The 27,635-nt window shown below is 43.5% G+C and overlaps 1 protein-coding gene across 2 annotated transcripts in view; it reads right to left on the reverse strand.

Moving 5' to 3' along the window:
• Positions 1 to 27,635, reverse strand: part of LOC126161430 (farnesol dehydrogenase-like) — a 163,869-nt gene that overhangs the window by 135,988 nt on the left and 246 nt on the right. Inside the window, exons 2-3 of one of the 2 annotated variants that reach the window (XM_049917231.1) lie at positions 12,032 to 12,203; positions 1,046 to 1,175 (exon numbers count right to left, since the gene is read on the reverse strand). The exons of the other annotated variant lie outside the window; for it this stretch is intronic. Of the exons in view, the coding sequence (XP_049773188.1) occupies positions 1,046 to 1,175; positions 12,032 to 12,203 (302 nt within the window). The remainder of the gene's footprint in view (positions 1 to 1,045; positions 1,176 to 12,031; positions 12,204 to 27,635) is intronic. 2 annotated transcript variants of the gene reach the window in all.

Genomic DNA, 27,635 nt, shown 5'->3' on the forward strand with positions numbered 1-27,635 from the left:
ACTCAGTATTTGCCACAAACTTTCCGGTGGATGTTTTTGCACTCCAATTGCCAAAGTACTTTGATTGTTCATGTATCGGACCAATATCAGTATATCTTACTACTGGGTCTATTGGTTCCAAAGGAATAACTCGGGGACAAAGTTTCTTGTGGTGTTATCCATGTGTTAATTGTAAGTGCTCTTCTTGCTTCAGTAAATTAGGGTAGAATTCGGGCTTCCTGTATTTACCTCATAACCTTCACTGGAAGTAACTGGTTGTTGTCGTGCCAAGTAACGATGCACACAGAAGTGACCGTGACATTTCTACACGCTTGCCACTTCGGAACTTATTACTGAGGCGCCATCCGTCTCTCTAGCTGGTACACATTATCTTTCAAGTTCCTTGAAAGACATAATAAACCGTGTGAAAACTAACTGCTCCAACATAACCACTAAAAATCTACATTGCACTCTTTGTTTTATTGTGATGACCGTGAATACATTCGTTTTGAGCACAACAGTTCACTGCTCTACTACATATCATCCTTATTTTGACCTATTAAAGACTGAGTTACAATATGTGAATAATATTTATACATCTGATGTCGGCTAGTGTTGGTTACGCTGATTTCCCTAATCGTATAGATGTTCAACTGTTTTATTCTTATACCTCATTAACGATTGTCAAATAAAAAACAAAATAGTTAGGGGCATTTCAGAAAGCTCAGTTCCCTTTTCTTTCTGCAGGCTTTTCGTGCGCGAATCAGTTAACACGTTTCTGCATATTAACATTTCACTCAGTATTTGCGAGCTTATATGCAGGGGCTTTACCTGACAAGTGTCCGTGAGGAAACCTTTTAGCACTGACAATGATTGCTGTTGCAATATTACGTCTTTGGTAACAGCTGCTCACTAGATGCGAGAAACTCCCTCGGACATTCTTCTCGCGATCGCATAGCTGTCCCAAAACTATATAAGTTAGACTGTTACCTTCAGAAATAGTAAACATACGTAACTGAATAAAACTAAGACTACAATGCCGACATAGGACGTGTCACAAGCCCACCTGCAGATGTGGATGATGAAGCCGTCGTCGACGCCCCTGCCCAGCATGTCCTGCACGGCCTCCCTGGTGCAGATGCTCAGACCCAGCACATTCACGTCCAGGATGCTCTTCCAGTTTTCAGTCTTGGTATCTGGTCACAAGAACGAAGAGAAATTCCACTACATTTCTTCCGTTAATGCAATCTGTGTTACTAAATAGCTAACCTGGTGGACAGTCATCTGGGTCCAGTTGAAGGCTTGCATAACCCTGCGCAGGTTTCAAATATTTATCCTGACCTGGGAAGTTAATCAAAAGCTGAACACATCTCTAAGATCTGAACTCAAATTATTATCTACATCTACATCTACATTTATACTCCGCAAGCCACCCAACGGTGTGTGGCGGAGGGCACTTTACGTGCCACTGTCATTACCTCCCTTTCTTGTTCCAGTTGCGTATGGTTCGCGGGAAGAACGACTGTCTGAAAGCCTCCGTGCGCACTCTAATCTCTCTAATTTTACATTCGTGATCTCCTCGGGAGGTATAAGTAGGGGGAAGCAATATATTCGACACCTCATCCAGAAACGCGCCCTCTCGAAACCTGGCGAGCAAGTTACACTGCGATGCAGAGCGCCTCTCTTGCAGAGTCTGCCACTTGAGTTTGCTAAAGATCTCCGTAACGCTATCACGGTTACCAAATAACCCTGTGACGAAACGCGCCGCTCTCCTTTGGATCTTCTCTATCTCCTCCGTCAACCCGATCTGGTACGGATCCCACACTGATGAGCAATACTCAAGTATAGGTCGAACGAGTGTTTTGTAAGCCACCTCCTTTGTTGATGGACTACATTTTCTAAGGACTCTCCCAATGAATCTCAACCTGGTACCCGCCTTACCAACAATTAATTTTATATGATCATTCCACTTCATATCGTTCCGCACGCATACTCCCAGATATTTTACAGAAGTAACTGCTACCAGTGTTTGTTCCGCTATCATATAATCATACAATAAAGGATCCTTCTTTCTATGTACTCGCAATACATTACATTTGTCTATGTTAAGGGTTAGTTGCCACTCCCTGCACCAAGTGCCTATCCGCTGCAGATCTTCCTGCATTTCGCTACAATTTTCTAATGCTGCAACTTCTCTGTATACTACAGCATCATCCGCGAAAAGCCGCATGGAACTTCCGACACTATCTACTAGGACATTTATACATATTGTGAAAAGCAATGGTCCGATAACACTCCCCTGTGGCACGCCAGAGGTTACTTTAACGTCTGTAGACGTCTCTCCGTTGATAACAACATGCTGTGTTTGCTAAAAACTCTTCTATCCAGCCACACAGCTGGTCTGATATTCCGTAGGCTCTTACTTTGTTTATCAGGCGACAATGCGGAACTGTATCGAACGCCTTCCGGAAGTCAAGAAAAATAGCATCTACCTGGGAGCCTGTATCTAAAATTTTCTGGGTCTCATGAACAAATAAAGCGAGTTGGGTCTCACACGATCGCTGTTTCCGGAATCCATGTTGATTCCTACGTAGTAGATTCTGAGTTTCCAAAAATGACATGATACTCGAGCAAACAACATGTTCTAAAATTCTGCAACAGATCGACGTCATAGATATAGGTCTATAGTTTTGCGAATCTGCTCGACGACCCTTCTTGAAGAGTGGGACTACCTGAGTTCTTTTCCAATCATTTGGAACCTTCCGTTTCTCTAGAGACTTGCGGTACACGGCTGTTAGAAGGGGGGCAAGTTCTTTCGCGTACTCTGTGTAGAACCGAATTGGTATCCCGTCAGGTCCAGTGGACTTTCCTCTGTTGAGTGATTCCAGTTGCTTTTCTATTCCTCGGACACTTATTTCGATGTCAGCCATTTTTTCGTTTGTGCGAGGATTTAGAGAAGGAACTGCAGTGCGGTCTTCCTCTGTGAAACAGCTTTGGAAAAAGGTGTTTAGTATTTCAGCTTTACGCGTGTCGTCCTCTGTTTCAGTGCCATCATCGTCCCAGAGTGTCTGGATATGCTGTTTCAATCCACTTACTGATTGAACGTAAGACCAGAACTTATGGGGTTTTCTGTCAAGTCGGTACATAGAATTTTACTTTCGAATTCACTGAACGCTTCAAGCATAGCCCTCCTTACGCTAACTTTGACATCGTTTAGCTTTTGTGTGTCTGAGAGGTTTTGGCTGCGTTTAAACTTGGAGTGAAGCTCTCTTTGCTTTCGCAGTAGTTTCCACAACGAAGTAACTAATATAAGAATTTATGGCCTAGCTGTGGACGCTAAGTGGAGAAGTGTATAGTATTAAATTTCATGTTAGTGGAAGGTGTTAACAGAGACAAGTTTTAAATTAATAAATTAATTTAATCAATTAAAAAACACATTAACCGCGTGTGACTGTAAAAGAAGTTCAACTGATATTGTAAAATGTGCCTTATGTGAATTATAGCAAGTAAACCTGCTGGTTTTAAGCGTTACCTCGTGGTGAATGAGAATACGCCTTTTAGAGCCAACTGACGTTCTAAAATTACTAACTTTTATTCCAACGAATACGTGACTGTTGGCCTGACATGGACTGAGGAAGACATGCAATGCTGGACTGCGTCAGGCAGCAACAATGATCTGAACAATTGCGGACCAGGTGTTGTGCCGCGTTGCTCGTGCTGCTAATAATGCTCTACGTAAGGGTCGTCCTTGAACCAACACAAACTCTGGGCCCCGATCGGTTGCTAAGAAGTGCACCAGATCCGCGCCTCCTCGTCTCCGGATGGGCTCTACGATGTGTCCGCGTCTCTATCCCATAGCTCACTATATACTTGCTGAATTGAACAGCCTGCTCTTTTCGTCCTGGAAAACAACACATACGTTAAACTTACTGGCAGATTAAAACTGTGTGCCGGACCGAGACCCGAACGCGGGACCTTTGCCTTTCACGGGCAACTGCTGTACCATCTGAGCTATCCAAGCACGACTCACGACCCGTTCTCATTGCTTTCTTCCACCAGTACCTCGTCTCCAACCTTCAAAACTTCACAGAAGCTCTCCTGCCAAACTTGCAGAACTAGCATTCTGGAAACATCCCCCAGGCTTTGGCAAAGCCATGTCTCCGTAATATCCATTCTTCCAGGTGCGCTAGTTCTGCAAGTTTCGCAAGAGAGCTTCTGTGAAGTATGGAAGATAGGAGACGAGGTATTGGCGGAAGAAAGCTGTGAGGTCAGGTCGCAAGTCGTGCTTCAGTAGCTCAGTTGGTAGAGCACTTACTAGTGAAAGACAAAGGTACTGAGTTCGAGTCTCTCTCTGGTACGGAGTTTTAAATTGCCAGCAACTTTCAAATTATTGCATAAATCTTCTACATCTCGTTGCTTATGGCACCTACATTTGTGAGTATCAGAGTTTTATCCGCACTAGAACAACAACAAAATACCTAACATGTAATTAAGGCCTACATCAAGCGATGTTAAGGGGACACAGTCGCGAGGGAACTCCCATAAGGAATCAATGTTAAAACGAGCAAACGTCAGGTACACTTTCTGAACTAACGAATGGAGTTAAAGACCTGAAACTTTTGCAGTGTACAGCTGAAACATCATTCTCAAATCGCATGAAAATGGTTAATGTATTTTATATATTTCATGAGTAATCATTTTTTTGTTCTATAAGACAAAAAATTAAAACTTTTCTGAACACCTTGGACCTTGTAAATCTGTTCTTTTTATCACTACTGGTCTATTTTTTACCTAATTAATCATCGTTGTATTAACAAGGGTTACTGTAAGTCTGATGTCTGTAGCAGTCCTAGTTTTTGAGAAAAGTGTACCAGAAGATCAAAAAATGTAGTTTTGAGAAAAATGGTATTAAAGTTTTACATGCAAGAAAGTAATGTACAATGGCATACAGAAACACTGTTAAAACATTCCAGGGCTATACTGTGGCTCAGATTCTTGATCTTTATCTTATTTTCTTCTGTTCTTTGATCTTCTGGCTATCCTGGCCTCCTTGGTAGCATTTCCTGCAGAAATATCAGCATAACGGATACGGTCCATGTCAATCTTTTTCAGTCCCCTTTCAATATTGATACCATCCTTTGTTCCCAAGAGTCTTAATATATCAGTCTTCTTTGACATACCAGCATTGAAGCACATCACTGCATCATGAACACCAAATTTTAGTGTTTCTTTTCTAACGAAAACAGTTTTTGGTAGCCTTGTCCAAATGACAGGATTCAAACTTTCATTTGGGTTTTGAGTTTTTCCATGGAGACACTTTTTCAAGAGCTCTTGTTGGCTAAGGTATCTGAAAATGGGTTTCACAGCTAGCAGGATTTTTTCTGGAATTGAATGTTTGTGCTTATAGCTGGAAGATGTAGCTGGGTTGTTGAATTTGCACCAGCTGTCAGGTCCCCGGGGGCAAAGGTTGTGTTGTGGTTCCTCATCTGTTGAAATTTTATGAAAGAATATAGCCCAGATGGCTCTCCTCATTGCTTCTACATTGTTGTAGTTATTTCTAATGACCATACCATAATAAGTCTGGATCCTGTCTATTTCAGCCTTTGTCAGGCCCCCTTTACCACCTAACTTTTTTTCCTTACATATCTTTAGAAGTCGTGATCCCATTCTTTTCTGTACATGTCCTATACATTACAGTTTATTAATTTTGATCTAAGCCCATAAGGTTTATCTTCTACCACTTTCTTATAAGCCTTACTGTCCCCGTCCCCAAGATAGTCTGTATAGAGGATACCTTTTGAAAATGTTAGCAACTTCCGCCACTTCCATGCCTCCATTAGAACCATCATAGTCCTTTTTGCACACATGTTGTATAGTGGGATTTTTGCTACAGATGTCACAGAACTTAGTAATAATTTCAATATCCAGAACCTTCCCAGTATCAAAAGAAGTTGCTGACTCAATGCCATTTAGGGATGTATGCCCACGTTTCTGCCAACTGCCATCAAAACCAGCAGGAATTTGCCTTTGGTCAGATTTCGTATCATTCAACTGAACTGCTTCTTTGGCTGCTTTCAACATTGTAGATTCACTTACCTCAGCTACAACTGCACCGATAGTCTTGTTGTAAACATCTAACTTTCTTGGAGGTGGAGGAATGTTCATCACTGCACAAAGAACAGCACCTGCACTTCGCCCTTTTCCAATAGATCTAAGTGCATACACTAATCTTATATTGTTTTCATACAATCTGCTTCTTGTTACGTGGGATGACATTGTATTGGCAGTACAGCTACATTCCAAACATGTCAAAACTAAATTACAAACAATTCCCTTGGTTTTCACCACATCTTCGTGCAAAGTAACGTTTCCACCACAGTTTCTACAATTTGTGTATTTTTCGATAAGTTCACGTAATAACCTCATGGAGATCAGAATGTTTGTGTCAGTAACAACAGAAGCACTGTTCACACCACATATTGCATTGTCACGCATTTGAGAGGCACTTGGAAAACCGGCAGCACCTAGAAGCATCTTGCCTGAAGCACTGACACTCGCACTGACTTCACTTTCAATATTATTTTCTGCCCTCTGTTCAAAACTAGCAGTTTCGCGGTTTATTTTTACATATTTATTTCTACGAAACTTAGACTTGTATCCAAACTTCCTTATTCTACCCATTGTGTTATAACGTTTCACAAAATCATTACATTTGTAACACCAAAATGTAAACAACTATGATGAAGAAACTGACAAACGATAGTCGACAATGCAGACAGGCTGGCAAACATCAGCATAACAATTCTCTCTTGCAACCCAAATAAAGAGTATTTATATCCGTGGAACATAAATGATTGTTGTACTATAGTCAATGAATGCTGAATACTGCGCAAGACACAGCAAAAATGGACGTGGCGCTAGTTGCCATGCTTCACGAACAAATTAATAACTCCGAATCTAATGATCAGATTTGTATGAAAGAAACGGCATTTTGTAGCCAAATAATTGGAGCACAGATTAAGACTAAAAAAATCGATTTTTTTGAGCCTGTTCGCGACTGTGTTCCCTTAAGACATCAGGTGCTTGAGCAGTACAGCTGATGGCAGAGCATACATTTTCTTACCCAAATGTTCATCTTAAATGAACAGAGTATATAAGCACGACGACTAACGACTCCGGTAATAGTACTACTCAGCCGAGAAGGATTTTTCTTGAATTCCTTCTTATTCATGCACCAGCACTTTATTTTACTTGCTTCCTCCACAATCGCGTCTCGCGTCTGCAAAAATTGGAAGCCTTGGATCAAGTAGCATAGCTGCTTCATTAATCACTCGGCGACCTGTGAGACACCAAAACAGCAACAAGAACTCTACTGTGCTTTGAACATAGCTGCTAAGGTTCAGTGACCGTGTCAGAATTATACTGTAACAAATAAGCCCTCGGTCACAAATATTAAGTCAAAATTGACCTGGTTTCGACGCTACTATGAGCGTCGTCTTCAGAATTAGACTAACTGTACTAAAACACTAGGTATATAGTACATTAATAAAATTAAAGTTTGTACTGACTCGAAAAGATACAGTACTTACAAGTCACATATTAAAAAAGATCTCGGGCGGAAAGGCGACGTCATGAACACATGTCTGATGGCGAGCCGCTAAGGGCTGCTCGTACTGTGGTCAGGGGTTGCAACAAGACTCAGGTGCCCATTTTAGAAAGTGTGTTGCTACGAGCGCCATATAGTAGCCGCAGAAACAACTAGGCTACTGTATGTACATTCAAAATTAGACACATGAAATTGTGATGCAGCTGATTCAGGCATAACGTAAGCATTAATAATAACTGGATCAAGTTACATACACTCCTGGAAATTGAAATAAGAACACCGTGAATTCATTGTCCCAGGAAGGGGAAACTTTATTGACACATTCCTGGGGTCAGATACATCACATGATCATACTGACAGAACCACAGGCACATAGACACAGGCAACAGAGCATGCACAATGTCGGCACTAGTACAGTGTATATCCACCTTTCGCAGCAATGCAGGCTGCTATTCTCCCATGGAGACGATCGTAGAGATGCTGGATGTAGTCCTGGGGAACGGCTTGCCATGCCATTTCCACCTGGCGCCTCAGTTGGACCAGCGTTCGTGCTGGACGTGCAGACCGCGTGAGACGACGCTTCATCCAGTCCCAAACATGCTCAATGGGGGACAGATCCGGAGATCTTGCTGGCCAGGGTAGTTGACTTACACCTTCTAGAGCACGTTGGGTGGCACGGGATACATGCGGACGTGCATTGTCCTGTTGGAACAGCAAGTTCCCTTGCCGGTCTAGGAATGGTAGAACGATGGGTTCGATGACGGTTTGGATGTACCGTGCACTATTCAGTGTCCCCTCGACGATCACCAGTGGTGTACGGCTAGTGTAGGAGATCGCTTCCCACACCATGATGCCGGGTGTTGGCCCTGTGTGCCTCGGTCGTATGCAGTCCTGATTGTGGCGCTCACCTGCACGGCGCCAAACACGCATACGACCATCATTGGCACCAAGGCAGAAGCGACTCTCATCGCTGAAGACGACACGTCTCCATTCGTCCCTCCATTCACGCCTGTCGCGACACCACTGGAGGCGGGCTGCACGATGTTGGGGCGTGAGCGGAAGACGGCCTAACGGTGTGCAGGACCGTAGCCCAGCTTCATGGAGACGGTTGCGAATGGTCCTCGCCGATACCCCAGGAGCAACAGTGTCCCTAATTTGCTGGGAAGTGGCGGTGCGGTCCCCTACGGCACTGCGTAGGATCCTACGGTCTTGGCGTGCATCCGTGCGTCGCTGCGGTCCGGTCCCAGGTCGACGGGCACGTGCACCTTCCGCCGACCACTGGCGACAACATCGATGTACTGTGGAGACCTCACGCCCCACGTGTTGAGCAATTCGGCGGTACGTCCACCCGGCCTCTCGCATGCCCACTATACGCCCTCGCTCAAAGTCCGTCAACTGCACATACGGTTCACGTCCACGCTGTCGCGGCATGCTACCAGTGTTAAAGACTGCGATGGAGCTCCGTGTGCCACGGCAAACTGGCTGACACTGACGGCGGCGGTGCACAAATGCTGCGCAGCTAGCGCCATTCGACGGCCAACACCGCGGTTCCTGGTGTGTCCGCTGTGCCGTGCGTGTGATCATTGCTTGTACAGCCCTCTCGCAGTGTCCGGAGCAAGTATGGTGGGTCTGACACACCAGTGTCAATGTGTTCTTTTTTCCATTTCCAGGAGTGTATTTATCTGCTTTAAATAGAGATACATTTTGTAACGTTATGGCATACAAGAAAATAGCAAAGATGTGACAGGAAAACAACATTTCGGTAAACTGCATGAGGAAATCTGAATCAAAGATCAAGCAATGGCTTTATACAGTCAAAAAAGTTTTTATTTCGCAGTTGCAGCTGTTCGTTGAGAATGAGGCCATCATGACGATTGAGATGTTTGAAAATCTCCAATTCCTCTAAGACATCTAACCTACGCCCCTTCTTTACGGTATGCAGAATATTGTTGTCGCCTATGGCTTTAGGCACGTGTCCAGTAATTAAGAGATGATCGGCAAAGGATGAATTTAGGGGACTGGTGCCATTCTTTCTCAAAAGATGTTCTTTATATCTGACGGTGAAAGCACGTCCGGTTTGCCCTATATAATAGGAGGAGCAGGTATCGCAGATGATGTTATAAACGCCAGAACTTTCTGTAGGGCAGCGAATGGATTTAAAATTATGAATGAAATTTCTCTTTAGATTATTATTAGTAGAGAAGGCAACATTGCAGTTGTATTTGTTGCGAAGCATGCGCTGAATCTGATAGAAAATGGGTCCTATGAAAGGAATAGAAAAACGTTTTTTGGGGTTAATTTCAGTGCATGAGGTATTGAGCGTGGTAGTTCTTGCAGTTTTCTTTTTTAGAATATCGTTAATCTCCTCATTAAACTTTTCTGTTGAAAGTGATATGGAGGTGGCTCGGTGGACGGCAGAGTGAAAACAGGCCATTTTTTGATACTGTGGATGAAAAGAGGAAGCAGGCACGATTTGGTCAGTATACGTTTCTTATCGAAAAATATTGAAAGTGATGTTATTGTTTTCAATTGTAAGCGTCAAGTCTAAATAATTTAATTGGCGGTTATCGTTTTAGAGTTCAATAGTGAAAGAAATTTGGGTTCAAGGTAGTTGTACTTGACAACGACATTAATGAGATTCATGAAATCAGTAATCTGTTCATCTGATAGATCTTTTTTAAATTGACGTAAGTTTTCTTCCACAATGATGAGCGTCTCATGTTCCGGGATATTGGTATAAAGATTTTTAATATCTAAGGAAAAAAGCTTGGTGTCTGAACTGCATACTAAGTTTTTAATATTTTGGACCAAAACGTGGCTGTTAGGAACGGAATAATTATTTTCGAAAACGAAGGATTTTTTCAAAGTTTCGTGTGGAAATCGGGCCAAATCGTAATGTGCGCTATTCATGATGTTGGAGATTGGACGTATTGGATGATTAGATTTATGAATTTTGAACTGGGACCGAAGTAACACTGATAATCCATGGTGCACTTTAAACTGTGAGCTAGAGTTGCAGTAGTGCTCATGTGCGCATTTTTGCAACCAGTTTTCATTTACTTAGATTAATTTAATGTGTGGTACGAAGATAGAACTAAAGTCGTCTACTAAACTACAATTTATTGAAATAGTGCCAATAAGCGAGCTGCGTGTATTTTAATAAGCAATACAAACAATTTACTTGTGGAAATATTTAATTTGAGGGTCCAAAACTCTTGAAAGGTGTCCCAAACCTTACATATTTTGAGAAGTAATACAATTCTATTTTCCTCGAATTTGCATAGAGCTCTGTAATTGTACTTTCATGTTACGGTAAGTATGCAAGCCGTGTGTGATTTGATAAGTAGTACAGACAGTTTAGATGTAGAAATTTTCAATTTGAAGGTCCGTTGTGCTTCCAAAGTGCGAAAAATAATATATATTTTTTTTACCAATAATACAATGTAATTATTGTATTACAAATACTGCAATGGAGCCTGTTATAGATAAACAAATGAAGACTAACATATTTTTTGATCGAATTTTTGTTCAACTGTGTGATTATACTTGCATATTACTTCAGTACATAAGTAATACATACTTGTGTGTGTGTGTGTGTGTGTGTATGTGTGTGTGTGTGTGTGTGTGTGTGTGTGTGTGTGTGTGTGTGTGTGTGTGTGTGTGTGCTCGATAAATGATAAATAATTTTATCAAAGAGTTTATTTTCTAGATATCGACTCTGTCTAGTTGCACCATCGTTCTTGGCGGTGTTTCAACTCTGTCATCGTCTTTGGTTAAAGATATGCAGTTTAAGTGCCACACTGCAATGAAAACGTCGAAAGACCTTCTTCCTTCCTAATAGGGTGTTAGCTCAATTTGTTTGTCTTTTGGCTGTGTTGTGTGCGCAAGTCTGTGCTTTCACATCACATATTTTTATTAGATGTTGGTGTTATTTAACTGTTGACTGTAGGAAATAGAATCTATAAAATTTAGAGAGCCAGTTGATACATATTGCAACGTGCGTCGAAAGTTTTTATTGTACACAACGTCTAGTAGGCCTGAGTAATTTGGAATGAGATAGTAATGGCTGCTACCAATATCATTGATTACATTTTTCTAATATAGGCTGCCTAGTGCGTATGCAATGTGACGTATTATCTTTGTCCCTTCTGAGATTGTGCTTGAGAGCAATTTAGATCAGGAGATGTTCATTTTGAGAACATATTTTGACTTACACTACACACACATGTATTTAATAATATTCACATGTATTTAATAGTATTCTTTATATATATATATATATATATATATATGTGTGTGTGTGTGTGTGTGTGTGTGTGTGTGTGTGTGTGTGTGTGTGTGTGTGAATATACATGAGGAGTAAATAACATTCTATTGATTTCAAACTACTTGGTATTTTCAAATGCTCTTAAAATCGCTTAAGATAATCCAAAGTGTATCCCTTACCTATGAGGCTAGTAAATGGGAATGTACCAGATACACCAGCGTTATTGATCAGGATGTCGACGCCACCCAGGTTGTCCTTGACCCACTTGAAGGCAGCCAAGATGCTGGCTTCGTCTCTCAAATCCCCGGCAATCGCGTGCAGCTTCCCTGGGGCGTCCTTGACTGCCAGCTCCTGTTACGAGGCAGAAACAAGTTACTGTCTACGTGGAAAGAAGGAAATAAGGAAAGGAGATCTCTCACTCTGGTGCAGTTTAGTTTTTAATGTTTTGATCTTCACGTGATTGCGATCATCCGCATGATCATGTAAAATTTGTAGAAAGACAGATTTACGTAAGTTTTCGTCGTGAATGTATCCGTTACAGTTGTACTTGAAAGTCCTTTATTTGGATAAAGTCGTCCACACGATCCGCGTTTCAGGATGTAAATCGGATCTTGAGGCTCTGCAAGAAATGACAGGAACTAAGAGGGATGCTACAGGTTGGGGAAAATAAAACGAATGACAATATTAAAGGGGGGGGGGGGGGGCGGGGAAAGCACTAGAGTTACTTCTACCAGTATGGAGCAACTGCCCATACAGCCGGCCGAACCTTGGAACATATTTACACAGTCTTCATTCCTGACACAGTGGTTAGAAGAGGTCAGTCTGGTCGTGGTCCTAGCTGGCCACCCAGGTCACCTGATCTGTCACTGTGCGACTACTTTGTATTAGGAGCCCTCAAGTCTAAGGCGTACCGCAATAACCCTCAAAGTCTTCAAGAATTGCAGCAGAACATTTCGGATGAGACTGCAGCAATTCCAGCTGTCCAGCTTCGATCCGCCTTCAACAACTCTTGACCACGGCCCAAAAGGGCCAAGGCCATGTATGGAGGTCACCTTCAACATTTGCTGCAGTCAGGTTGATATTGTGTTTAATTTCCTCTGCTGTATTTTTTGTATGCTGGAGCTCTGTTGTCCGGGCCACTTTAATTTGCCCCCACCCAGTATATATTCTTTATTAACATTAAAGAGGTCCATACAGACCAACATCAGGTCATACCTGGATTGCGTATGAGACAATCGTACCAGTGTTGTAAAAATTCAGCAGGTTTATCAAGAAGCATGCGAGATACCACGCGGGTGAGACATAAAAAGATTCTTTCGGTTAACCAGTATCACACGGGACAAAAGTGAAATAAAACTGGCCAGCTACGAGTAGGTCTCGTGCATTGAGGGTTCGGTACAAAACGTAATTATGTATGCAGAGAGTTCATTCAGTTCGGGATTATAGAATCTCGACAACTTCTGCCTGTTATCGTCACTGACACTTTCAAGATATCGGTCTCAGACATCCGCAGATTTTCGAACCACTTTTAATTTCAGTAATATTAATGTGACATAAAGTCATGCAGGAGACAGCCGACCACGATTATAATAATTAGCATTTCTCCATGCAGGCTTAGTGAGTAGCATTGGTAAAACTCAAACATATGGCAAGGGATGACTTTAATGCTCATATGAATCGTTTTCGAATTTATACATCATCAGATATCTGTGAGCGATTACTGCACGTAGACAAGGCATTTCAAGATGTACGTGAAACAAACATTCGCGGACTAGTCCTGTCTGAAATCATTATCTCCCATCTTTCATTTCAGTTCAAGGCGGTTTAGTCCCATAGGAACTCACCACAAATATCAGTATAAGGCAGTTTGGTCCCATAGGAACACACCACAAATTTCAGTACAATGTAACACTCCAGTCAGTTATCTTCAGTAAAGAGTTCCTATCATTTAAATTTGCATTTGATAGCAAATTTCCCTGTTTTGTAAATGCTGTCCTTGCCATTGCCAGTTTGCATTTTGTATTTTCTCTACTTAGAGTTTAATGGAATCAGATGATTTTTAAGTAACCTTGCACAATACTAAGATAATTAATTTTTGTTTGAGAAAACTACTGGAAACAAAAATAATTCGAAAATGGCTCAGTTCTACAGTTTCGCAAATATGATTTTATTTCGTGGAACTATAAACAGGCAATATTCGTCAGTGTCCACTCTGTGGTGGATGCCTCGTTGTCGCTGCTCCTCGTCTTGAGCGAACTGCACTCGACGCTTAGGTGGGTGATGGCAGACTGAGTCAGACAAGACTTGTCGGGCCAGAGAAAGACGCCATAAACTCGAGCCTTGGAGTCAACCGCAAAACCCCAACTGAATTTCCATTTTTTATTTCATAGCTGAGACAGTGTGCGGAGGGATGACAGTCATTTCCTTCCACGCATCCTCTCTTTTTTTTGTCCATTTTCTATCTTCAGTCTTCTCACTGGTCTGATGTTATCCACCACAGATTCATTTCCAGAGGAAACAACGTCATCTTAGAGGAGCACTTGCACCCATTGTCTTCAGTTATCTGTTAGATATATTCCAATCTCTGTCCTCCACTACTGTTTTCATCCTCAGCAGATTCTGCCGAGAACATCCTCATTTCTTATTACTCCAACTAATTGTCAACATTATTCTATGGTCCCGTACGTCAAACACTTTGAATCCCTTTTCCCACTGTCCATGATTAACTTTCATTGAATACTGTACCCCAAACGTACATTTTCAGGAATGAGATGAAATGATTGCATAGCATTGATGGCCAGAAATCCCCACCTGTGCAAGCTCGGCCGCCGCAACTCTTTCCAGTTGATGTCACACAGGGCGACTTGTGTGTCGATGGCGATGAAATGATGATCAGGACAACAACACCCAGTCCCCGGCTGAGGAAAATTTCCGACCCGGCCGGGAATGGAACATGGACCTACTGCGTGGCAGTCGAACGCACTGACCACCCAGCTAAGGGGGTGGACACATTCCCATACGGGTAAATTTATTCCTCAACTTAGGTCCCGTGTTTGACACTAGTAGACTTCTTTCTAGGTGGCATCCCCTCTTTGCCTTTCTTGTCTGCTTTCTACAACTCCTTCCTCGTCCGTCATGTTGATTGCATCGTAGCAAAATTCCATCATTTCTTCTTCCTCGTGGTCCCGAATTTCAACTTTAACTTTATCGCCACCTAAGTGCTTCTATTTGTCATTACTTTCGTCTTTCTTCCATTCAGTCTCAACTCACAATGTCTGCTCATGAGATAGTTCATTACATTTTAATAGACCCTGCAGTTCATCCTTTCTTTAACTGATGATAGCAATTTCATCTGAGAATATTACGGTTAACATTATTTTTCACCCTGATTTTTAATGCTACTCCTGAACGTTTCATTTTTTCTGTAAGTAGGCTGTTTATGTTTTCTTATTGGCAACGTTACGTAGCGCTCTGTATGAAAATGACTGGCTGTGCTGTGTGCAGTCTGTGGCCAGTTTGCATTGTTGTCTGCCATTGTAGTATTGGGCAGATAGATGTGAACAGCGCGTAGCGTTGAGCAGTTGGTTATCCGCAAGACTCTTCGATGGTGAATGTGCACCTGCACAGTCGCAATAGATGGCTGCTGGCCGTCTCTACATGGACTACAGTGGGTCTACACCTTTGATAACTCACCAATACCATTATTTCTACAAGGACCGCAGTGGGTCTGCACCTTAGGTGGCCCACCAATACCACAATCTCTACCAGGACTACAGTGGGTCTACTCTGTGATGACCTACCTACCAATATTCATCAACTTCGACTGTCTCTGCGGTGGGTTTGCTCTGTTGTGGCCCATTACCTGTCTGCATGTCAAGAGTCAGCACTGTCTTTCCGTTGGAAGGACAACACTACTTCTTCAAGATTGCATGGAAATCCATTACTTCTGTGTGCAATTTCTTTTACTAATGAGACTTTGTGAAAAGAAACTAATTGTAATTCCTATTATGATGAATGATCAGGACTATCTTTATGGACTGTGAGAAAATTTTAGCTTTTGACCAACACTGTATCAATAAGTGTGCGCATTTGATTTCTTTGTTATTGTATTTATGAAAAATTTTATCAAATCATTATTGGCCACTGCCCAAAACAATTCGTAAAATTTTTTGTGGGGAGCATGGGGGCTATGTAAGTAGGCTGTTTATGTTTTCTTATTGGCAACGTTACATAGCGCTCTGTATGAAAATCACTGGCTGTGCTGTGTGCAGTCTGTGGCCAGTTTGCATTGTTGTCTGCCATTGTAGTGTTGGGCAGATGGATGTGAACAGCGCGTAGCGTTGAGCAGTTGGAGGTGAGCCGCCAGCAGTGGTGGATGTGGGGAGAGAGATGGCGGAGTTTTGAAATTTGCAATACTGGATATCATGAACTGCTATATACATTATGACTTTTGAACACTATTGAGGTAAATACATTGTTTGTTCTCTATTAAAATCTTTCATTTGCTAACTATGCCTATCAGTTGTTAGTGCCTTCCGTAGTTTGAATCTTTTATTTAGCTGGCAGTAGTGGCGCTCGCTGTATTGCAGTAGTTCGAGTAACGGAGATTTTTGGTGAGGTAAGTGATTTGTGAAAGGTATAGATTAATGTTAGTCACGGCCATTCTTTTGCAGGGATTTTTGAAAGTCAGATTGCGTTGCGCTAAAAATATTGTGTGTCAGTTTAAGCACAGTCATGTATAATTTTTCTAAGGGGATGTTTCATTTCCCATGATTGCTACATTAAGGTATACGCTGAACAGCAGAAGAGACTACATTCCTGCCTTATAACTTTCCTTACCGAAGCACTTTGTTCTCTGTCTTCGAATCTCTCTTACAAGTTATTGCCACCAAAAGAGGTGGTACAGCAGTTAACATAATGGACACGTATTCGGGGGAGCGATGGTTCAAATCCGCATCTGGCGATCCAGATTTAGGTTTTCCGTGGTTTCCCTGAGTCGCACCAAGTAAATCTCGGGATTACTCCTTTGAAAAGGGCACGGCCGATGTGCTTCCCAGTCCTTTCCTAATGTGAGCTTGCGCTCCGTCTCTGTTGACGCTGCTGTCGACAGGACCTTAAACTCTTGATCATCTTTCCTCTATTAGTGCCACAATATGATGGAATTTTCATTTGAAATCCCACAAAGGCGAATAGTTCTTATAGAGCTCTTGATGAGGCAGATACTTTCCTCTTTGTTCATGCCCCTCCCCCCCTTCGCAACAAGTGACGACTTTTACACATCCTTCGACCATAAATATAATAGACTGGCCCTGACGTCATTTTCGTGGCTCCAACATCTCTGGGCTAAAGTCACGTGAATGTTGGCAAAACGGTTGTTTCGTGTTGCGCTTATGGCTGTACTCAGCGTTTTGTAGGGGGAAATGGCATTGCATTTCACGTGTGTTTCTATGATAATGCAGATGCGTTTATTGAAATCTGCTGAAGTGACTTTTATATGTTTTTTACACTTGACATAGAGTATCACGTAAATTAAAGTGTTGAAAGTGATGCCTGTAAAGTCAGACTCATATTACATTTTGGAAAGTATCTGTGATAATTCGGTTACAGAAGTAAGTATAAGTGTTTCTCGTTCCTACTCATAGTTCCCTAAGGATGAAAACCGAAGACAGCTTTGGATACAGGCCCTGAAACGGAAAAACTTTAAGCCATCTGCAAATAGGCGCCTTTTTGTATATACAAGTGAGATTGTAATAAGGTAAGAGCACCTATAGTCGACACATGAAGAGCATTTTTTTCTACCTTCTAATACTATTAAACAAATGTAGGTTCCAAAATTCTTTTCTGAAACTTGAGAGTCTCACCTTTCATCTAAAATATCATTTTTTTAAACTGATAGTTTAAACTTTTGTAAAAATAGTAGGAACTGAACCTCTGAAGTGCACCTAAAATTGATACTCTAAAATGGACCTGCTCCTAAAGTCGACAATTTTGGGACCTATAGTTGACATAATTCCCATATCCCATTTTCTTTTATAAGTAACTAGAGCTCAAAACGCGGCGAATCCAATATTTAAAGTTTTGACACGAGCCCACTCTTACTGTTTAAAAGAATTTTAACGACATTTTACTTTAACTGATAGTTTATAGTAATTGAGTCCCACTGCCCACCAGAGGAGCCTTCGATGTATTTTTTAGATTTTATAAATGGTACTGTGAACAAATCCAGGTCAACTGTGGTTCTGACATAATTTTTCGCAAATAAAAAAGTAATTTTTGTTGGAAGCGTTTGGCAGTCAATTGAGAAATGTGGGTAAAATACGGTACAAACACAGGATGGCAGACCGCTCATTTGAAATCCCGCCACGTTTTGCCAACAGTCACGTGGTTTATGTTGGAGCCACACCAGCCCTATAGCTTCTGCACAGCAAGGCCAGTCTACTAGTATCTATGGTCGAAGTACACATCGCGAAATTAGAGAAGCTAAGCTCTTTGATATGCGTCAAAAAGTCTTCCGGAACAGTCTGAATGCGAAACAGCCTCGCGCAATACGCCTCGCGGTGGAGCCCAGGTCATATCTGTTTCGAGAGGCTGTGTGTGTGTGTGTGTGTGTGTGTGTGTGTGTGTGTGTGTGTGTGTGTGTGTGTGTGTGTGTGAATTTTTAAGGGACCAAACAGCTGAGGTCATCAGTCCCTAGTCTTACACACTACTCAAACTATCTTATGCTAAGAACAACCCACACACCCATGCGCGAGGGAGGACTCGAGCCTCCGGCGGGAAGGGCTGCGCAACCCGTGACATGGCGCCTCTAACCGCGCGTCACATCTAAAACTTTGTGCTTAAATATTGGAAATACGCAGTCATACATAGACAGGATGAGGGACAATAGTCCACTGTGAACCCTGTGAAGCAATATTTGTCAAAAATGGTACGTTTTGCCTTTCGCGCAATTAAAGCATCACGAATGATGTTGTCACACGGTACACACCTAGTGTCTGCTGTATTATTTATATTCGGAAAATGTCTGCCATTTATCTGCTCACATTGGCTAACGCAAAGCACGGTGGTCTGTCGGTTATTTTGGTAAACTAGACACGGGTGTAATCCATGCGCCGAATGACAATCTTTGTTGTACACTGCCGAGTCTCAGCATGTACCATTATTCGGCAGACCTCTAGACGACGACGGCACATTCTGACACTCGACACTGTACAACGAAGGTGGTCTTTTGGCGCTTGGATGGGACCCGTGTCTGGTTTACCAAAACGTCCCACAGACCATCGTGCTTTGTGTTAACCTATATGGACAGGTAAATCGCAGACTTCCTACCGAATATAAATAATACATTAGATACTAGGTGTGTACCATGTGACAACATCACTCATCATGCTCTGATTGTATGAGAGTTCAATTTAACTCTTTTTAAAAGCATGGGCTTCACTACTACTTCTTTCTCGGGCCTTGTTTGTTTTTGTAAACAGAACACGCATAAGCTTCGATAAAATCTGGACAGCCGGCAGCTGTGGCCGAGCAGCTCTAGGCGCTTCAGTCTGGAACCGCGCTGCTGCTACGGTCGCACGTTCGAATCCTGTCTCGGGCATGGATGTGCGTGATGTCCTTAGGTTAATTAGGTTTAAGTAGTTCTAAGTTTAGGGGACCTCAGATGTTAAGTCCCATAGTGCTTAGAGCTATTTGAACCATATGATTTGAAAATCTGGAGGTCTCTGCATGTTTTATTGTGGTACTTTGACTTTAAGCATTTTATTATTCGATCACGTCCACTGTGTCCAGTCGTTACGTGAGAATCATACAGAATATCATATAGTACTGAATCTTGCCTTGTTCCATTCACCTCGAGCACTTCATATCTCTTCAAAAACTTTTTGCCGTTGCCGTTCCTCGTTCGTTGAGATGTGACTCACACTTATCTCTGTCTGTAAAGACACAAGTACAATTGGGAATTTCTCAATCCACTCTAAGATGTTCGTAGAACTTCATTGATTCAACCGTAGCTGCCGCAGGGCAACGATATCTGCACTGCTGCATAACATGACAGTTACCAACCAACGCAGGCTGTTAACGAAGGTTCGAGCATTTGGAAGAAGTTCACAGATATATGAGTGGCTCGAAGACGTCTTAAGTAATGGAACCCAGTATGTTGTCCTCGACGGCGAGTTTTCTTCAGAGGCAAGAGTCTCGCTAGGAGTGCCACAGGGAAGTGTGATAGGACCGTTTTTGTTGTCCATACACATAAATGATTTGGCGTATAGGGTGGGCAGCAATCTGTTTTTGTTTTCTGATTATCCTGTGGTGTACGGTAGGGTGCCGAAGTTGAGTGACTGTACGAAGATACAAGACGACCTAGACAATATTTCCAGTTGTTGTGCTGAATGGCAGCTAGACCTGAGCGTGGAAAAATATAAGTTAATGTGGGTGAGTAGGAAGATCAAACCTGTAATGTTCGGATACAGTAGTAGTAATGTCGTGCTTGACTCATTCAACTAGTTTAAATATTTGTGCGTAACATTGCAAAGCGATATGAAATGGAACGAGGATCTGAGAATTGTGGTAGGGAAGGCGAATGGTCGACTTCGGTTTATTGGGAGAATTTAAGGAAAGAGTTGTTCGCCTGTAAAGGACACCACACATAGGATGGAGGTGCGACCTATTCTTGAGTACTGCTCGACTGCTGGACCAGGTCAGACTGAAGGAAGACTTCGCAGCAATTCAGAGGCGGACTGCTAGATTTGTTTACCGGTAGGCTGATGACATTGCTATCCTGAGTGAAAGTGAAGAAGAATTAAATGATCTGCTGAATCGAATGAACAGTCTAATGAGTACATAGTATGGTTTGAGAGTAAATCGGAGAAAGACGAAGATAATGAGAAGTAGTAGAAATGAGAACAGCGAGAAACTTAACATCAGGATTGATGGTCACGAAGTCAATGAAGTTAAGGAATTCTGCTACCTAGGCAGTAAAATAACAAATGACGGACGGAGCAAGGAGGACATCAAAAGCAGACTCGCTGTGGCAAAAAAGGCATTTCTGGCCAAGAGAAGTCTACTAATATCAAATACCGGCCTTAATTTGAGGAAGAAATTTCTGAGGATGTACGTGTGGAGTACGGCATTGTATGGTAGTGAAACATGGACTGTGGGAAAACCGGAACAGAAGAGAATCGAAGCATTTGAGATGTGGTGCTATAGACGAATGTTGAAAATTAGGTGGACTGATAAGGTAAGGAATGAGGAGGTTCTACGTAGAATCGGAGAGGAAAGGAATATGTGGAAAACACTGATAAGGAGAAGGGACAGGATGATAGGACATTTGCTAAGACATGAGGGAATGACTTCCATGGTACTAGAGGGAGCTGTAGAGGGCAAAAACTGTAGAGGAAGACAGAGATTGGAATACGTCAAGCAAATAATTGAGGACGTAGGTTGCAAGTGGTACTCTGAGATGAAGAGGTTAGCACAGGAAAGGAATTCGTGGCGGGCCGCATCAAACCAGTCAGTAGAGTGATGACAAAAAAAAAAAAAAAAAAAGGAAAAAGGTTGGAATGACACAAAGGGTTACGGAGATGCTTCAGGAACTCAAATGGGAATACCTGAAGAGAACTAAATATGAATTTATGTGTGCATTACATCTGCAACGTCCGTCTGTTTGACCATGACAGTACTTCTTACGCACAGTAGTTACGTTGGTTGCTGCGAGACGAGATAGGTGACTACAATCTGCTTCGTCGACTCCTCAGTGTCCATGCACCGGTAGGAGCTCGCAGCAGGGATTAAGTACCGGTCATCTCATCATAATTGGAACACCAGATCTCACTTGTCTATTACCGTAACAGGGCCAAAACATGAAAAAAATTCGCAGACTCCTTCTCTGTTGCTGGTGTCTGTGTATGGAACAAATTAACCTGCACTCTGCGCACAGTTAAATGCCGTCTTGCTTTTAAGAACAAGCTAAAGCACTTCTTCCACTCACCCTCATAACGCAGGGAGCACATTGTGCCCATGTGTGAGCGATGTAGTTGCTTATACGAAAACAACAGACTGGTAGCCAAGATCGTAGGAATTCTTTTTATTCCATGATTACTGGTTTCGGCGAAACTAAAGCCGCCATCATCGGACCTAGGGAGGACAGAAAACACTATAAAAGTGGGCTTAGATTCTTTTTTTTTCGTTATTGTGATTTTGATCACCTTACACAAGGCGGGCTGTCAGCAGCAGAGTACGCCGCTCTTCAGCCTTGAGTTTTACAATAAGTAATACATAGAGGGGGCACAGAGAATACAATCAAAACGGCGGGCAAAACAATGTAGACACTAAAAAACAAAAAACACGGAGCCGTTCACGCTGGACGAGAAAACATCACTGACACTAGTTGACACGGCGCACATAACATGGACGATGGCAACGGTACACGTGAATAGTAGCGGCGTGACGGCGAACAAACACTAAACACAAACGAAGGCACACACACGAGACACTGACGGCGATGATCTCCAGCGCGCGAATGTTCACTGTGCGTGTGCGAGTCCGGGGACCTGCCAAGAGAGGAGGAGGAGGAAGGGGAGTGGGAGAGCGAGAGGGGAGAGCAGAAATGCCACGGGCAGGGGAGATAGGGGGAGGGAGGGAGGGGGAGGGGAAGCCTGGGGGAAGAGGGGTGGAGGGAGCTGACGGGGGAAAAGGAAAGAGAAGGGAAGGGAAGAGGATGGAGGGTGCCTAAAGGAAAGGATACAGGAAGTGGCGGGGGGGAGGATCAAAGTTGGTAGGAGGGGGGGGGGGTAGATGGAGGGGAGGAGGACATCATCAGGGAGGGGGAGCTGGCGGAAGCCACCTTGGGAGAGGGTAAGGCGGGTGGAGAGATGGAGACCGGGTGGGACGTGGGAATACAGGTGCGGCAGCAGGCGGGGGTGGGAGAGGATCGGGGAGACTAGCGGGTGAGGAGGATCGAGTTTACGGGAGGTGTACAGGATCCGTATCCTTTCAAGGAAAAGGAGGAGGTGGGGGAAGGGGATGAGATCGTACAGGATCCGCGTGGGGGAGGGGAGATGGATGCGATAGGTGAGGCGGAGAGCATGGCGTTCAAGGATTTGGAGGGATTTGAAAAAGGTAGGGAGGGCGGAGATCCAAGCCGGATGGGCATAACAAAGGATAGGGCGGATGAGGGATTTATTGGTGTGGAGGATGGTGGAGGGGTCCAGACCCCACATACGGCCGGAGAGGAGCTTGAGTAGACTGAGTCGGGAGTGTGCCTTGGCTTGGATTGTCCAGAGGTGGGGAGTCCAGGAGAGGCGACGGTCGAGGGTGAGGCTTAGATTCCACTTACATAACATTTATACATACAAATTTAGTTAAATACCTTTGGGCACATACAGGTTACAACATCAAGGCAAACAGTGATGATATTAATAGTTGCCTATAACATGAAGGCCTTACAAAACTGTCGTTAAGTAGCGAATAGGCGTTCAAGAGAAACGTGTTACCACATACACAGAGCCTGTTATGAGGCGAACTGTGACATTCATTGGCGCCTCCTGTGCTAGCGCCATATCGCAACGCAGCCTGTAGTGTAAGAACAGAGCCGGAGTTGCGGTAATACGTAGCTTGCGCTTGTATTGTGATGGAGACACTTAACATTTATAATGTCATCTCTCTTGGACACGGTTACGACAATTTTGTAAGGCCTGCGTGTTATAGGCAACTATTAATATCACCATTCTTTGCCTTGATGTTGTAACCTGTATGTGTCCTAAGGAATGTAACTAAATTTTCGCCGAATCCGGTAATCGTGGAATAAAAAGAATTCCTGCGATCCTGGCTACCACTTTTCAAAAATGGCTCTGAGCACTATGGGACTTAACTTCTGAGGTCATCAGTCCCCTAGAACTTAGAACTACTTAAACTTAACTAACCTAAGGACATCACACACATCCATGCCCGAGGCAGGATTCGAACCTGCGACCGTAGCGGTGGCGCGGTTCCAGACTGTAGCGCCTACAACCGCTCGGCCACTCCGGCCGGCACCAATTTATTGTTTTACCCTCGTAACGTTTCCCCCAAAATTTACGCATATCGCCGGCTTTTGGTTCTGTCAAATACTGAAACAAATGTTCTCCTTCTCTTCCATTTATGTTTCTTCCTATTTCAATCCTCAGTCATTGACATAACTTTCTTTTCCCCTATCTTCATTCAGTGTCTTTTATCAGTTTGTTTCTCTCTTCTTCCACTCTTTCACCAGTTTCCACAGCTGCTACAGCTCATAATTTGAAAGTACCTCTACGCTGCCTCTGTTGTTGTAGCAATGAAAGAATGTAAATTGCGTTTATTCTTGTTTCTCTTCCTGTACTACAGTAGTTGTGAAATGTATTATATCGTATATATTACACGGTCTAGTCAGATTACTGTGACCACCGCCTATGTTCGACGCCAGTGTGCAACAACCGCTCACAGACTGCAGGTGGCAGCACTAGCAGTGGAGGGTATAGAAAGCGTGTCGGGAAGACGCGGAAAGTAGTGCAGTCGTTGTCAAATGCGAAAACGGAGTGATTTATCTGACGTCCAAAAGCGCATCATCATTGGCTATCGGGCCAAGTATGGAAGCATTTCCGAAACAGCTAAGTCGGTAAGCTGTTCACATGCCGTCGTGGTTAAACTGTGTAAAGTATACATTACGTGCAAACTGGTGCTATACAAAACGGAGTCAAGGCAGTTGGATCGTAGGTGGCACACTGCGGGGATGTGTATAGGCGAATAGACAGTTGAGCATCTGACCCCCCAGGAAAACCAAGGGGCTATCAACAGTGTCTCCTCAACAAAATATTGGTTGGTTGGTTTAAAAGGGGGGGGGGGAGGGGAAGAGACCAAACTGCTTGGTCATCGGTCCCTTGTTTCTGTTGAAACAATCCCACTAGAGCAAGAAGAAAACAAACGTGAGCCGGCCGTAGTGGCCAGGCGGTTAAAGGCGCTACAGTCTGGAACCACGCGGCCGCTACGGTCGCAGGTTCGAATCCTGCCTCGGGCATGGATGTGTGTATTGTCCTTAGGTTAGTTAGGTTTAAGTAGTTCTAAGTTCTAGGGGACTGATGACCTTATAAGTTAAGTCCCATAGTGCTCAGAGCCATTTGAACCAAAACAAACGTGACGTATAGCACAATACCGACAGGAAGGAAAAACCACAAGAACGACAAAAATGCAAACACTACAGGGAACAATAGAGAACAGGAAAACCACAGAGAGATGCAAGAAACAGGGAGAAGATATTAAAACAAGAAACCAGATTACCACGGCTGGCTGACCACGAGAATGAAAGGGTGAAGCTAGCCACTCTGCAACACGTTAAAACCTCCAGCTTAAAAGCACTAGGGTGGAGGACACAGAGGGACAAAGGACATGGGGTAAAAATTAGAGAGAATGATAAAACCCTCCCTCACTGATCAAACGTAAAACTAAGTCAACTATAATTAACGGCAACGAGTCCGGTAAACGAAGATTATGACGCAGGGCAACCAGAGAAGGACACCTTAACAGTATATGGGCCACTGTCAACCGGACGCCGCACCGACACTCAGGTTGGTCTTCACGGCGCAGGAGGTGGCCGTGGGTGATCCAAGCGTGGCCAATGCGGAGTCGGCAGAGAACCACAGACTCCCTGCGAGAGGCCCGCATGGAAGACTTCCACACACTCATAGTCTCCTTAATGCCACGCAGTTTGTTGTGCCTACTGTTATGCCATTTTGTCTCCACGCCGTAATGAGGAACGCAGGTCGGTTACAGGAATGCCGATCTCCATAAGAGGTTTCCGTGCAGCCTGTTTGGCCAGCGTGTGAGCAATTTCATCGCCTGGGATGCCAACGTGTCCTGGGGTCTAGGCAAACACCACTGAATGACTGAACTGTTCCAGGGCACAGATGGACCCCTGGATGGTAGCTACAAAAGGACGGCGACAGTAGCACGATCGATAGCTTGGAGGCTACTCAAGGAGTCAGTACAGAGAAGAAACTACTCGCCAGGGCATGAGCGGATATGCTCAAGACCACGAGACATGGCCACCAGCTCGGCAGTGAACACAGTGCAGCCATCTGGCACGGAGTACTATTCAATATGCCCTCTGTGAACATAGGCGAAGACGACATGACCATCAGCTATCGAGCCGTCGCTGTAGACCACTTCAGAGCCCCGAGACATGGCAGGAATCGAGATGAAGTGAGAGTGGAGAGATGCGGGAGTAACTGAGTCCTTAAGGCCAAGCGAAAGGTCCAGACGAAGCCGCGGCGAGGTGGCGCAGTGGTTAGAACACTGGACTCTCTATCGGGAGGAGACGGTTCAAACACGCGTCCGACCATCCTGATTTAGGGCTTCCGTGATTTCCCTAAATAGCTTCAGGCAAATGCCGGGGTGGTTCCTTTGAAAGGGAACGACTGACGTGCATCCCCATCCTTCCCTTCCATGAAGGGTCCGATGACATCGCTGTTTGGTCCCCTCCCGCAAATCAGTCAACTACATAACGGCGTGAGGTATATCTGTAAGCGCCCTCCATATATCAGTCCATAGTTAATACAGACAGACATGGTCGAAACATATCATGAATTTTGTATATGCCACTGACTTGCATCTTCTCCATATCCGTACCCAATGACGCCTGTGGGTGGGGATGACACGGCGGCCGGTCGGTGCAGTTACGCCATCATCGCCAGTTTGGGGTAGGTTTGGTTCTTAGTTTTAATTGACGTGCATCTTAATACGGTGTCTCGTTTCATAATGACTGGTGGTACAGCTGAAGCAACGGTAATTTTTGTTTTGCTTTAGGACAAGCACTCATGGATACCAGCGCTTTTATCAATGTTGCATTGCACATCATTCTGTTACGGAGTCTTTGTTTTAACAAATTTTGCTGTGGCGGCGTTGCGAAACTGCTTCGTAGTACGTTAAAGTGTCAGCGCTCGATTTGGAGTTGTTGCATGCGAAAAATTCGCGATTTATCACACATACACATTTAAGGACGAAAACCTTCCTTTTTCACTTTCCAGGGTAATCTTTGTAATATTTTTTTCTCATAGCGAAACTTAAATATTAAGCACACATATTCGTTGTCCGCGTCATAGTACACTTTCCTATTGTGACTGGTTTAAAGTACGAATAATGGCTTGGAGATCTGTGTGATTCAGAGGAAATGACGCAGACTGTCATACACAAATCTTATCTGCGTGGGAACACTGCTCGAAAACGTGCTACTTACATGGATGATAACGAAGATAGACCTCTGAAAGGTCACTTTCTGTCGTTCGACGTATTTAGATTTGCATTCCTAGCAGCAACAATTACTCACCATTGCTGTCACCAAAAAAAAAAAAAAAAAGCATGTTGAATCTGGGCAAATACTTGTAATCTGAAACATACAGTTTTGTGCAAATTACAAACAAGCAACATGAAAGTCACGCAGCAATCCATGTTTGACGTTGGCGACATGCTCGGTACACGCCTGCACTGCTTTGATCACCCACGAAAATCTGTGAACAAGTAGAATAGGCGTACTGCACCTACTGCTTCTTTTAAATTGTCGATAATTACACTCCGCACCGAAGATTATCAAATGTTGTACCGTCGAATGTTTGCATTTCACCTACTCGCTGTGTACATCTATCACACTTCAACTGTTTGCCCCAATACTGTTGTGAAATTACTAGATTCTGCTCCTGATAGTACTGTTAACGAACCAAAGTATCATCTTATTAAATATTATGAATTACCAGTGGCTTCGGCACAGTGCCTTGAGCATTT

Source organism: Schistocerca cancellata, chromosome 2 (assembly GCF_023864275.1).
Source record: "Schistocerca cancellata isolate TAMUIC-IGC-003103 chromosome 2, iqSchCanc2.1, whole genome shotgun sequence".
Lineage (NCBI taxonomy): Eukaryota > Metazoa > Arthropoda > Insecta > Orthoptera > Acrididae > Schistocerca > Schistocerca cancellata.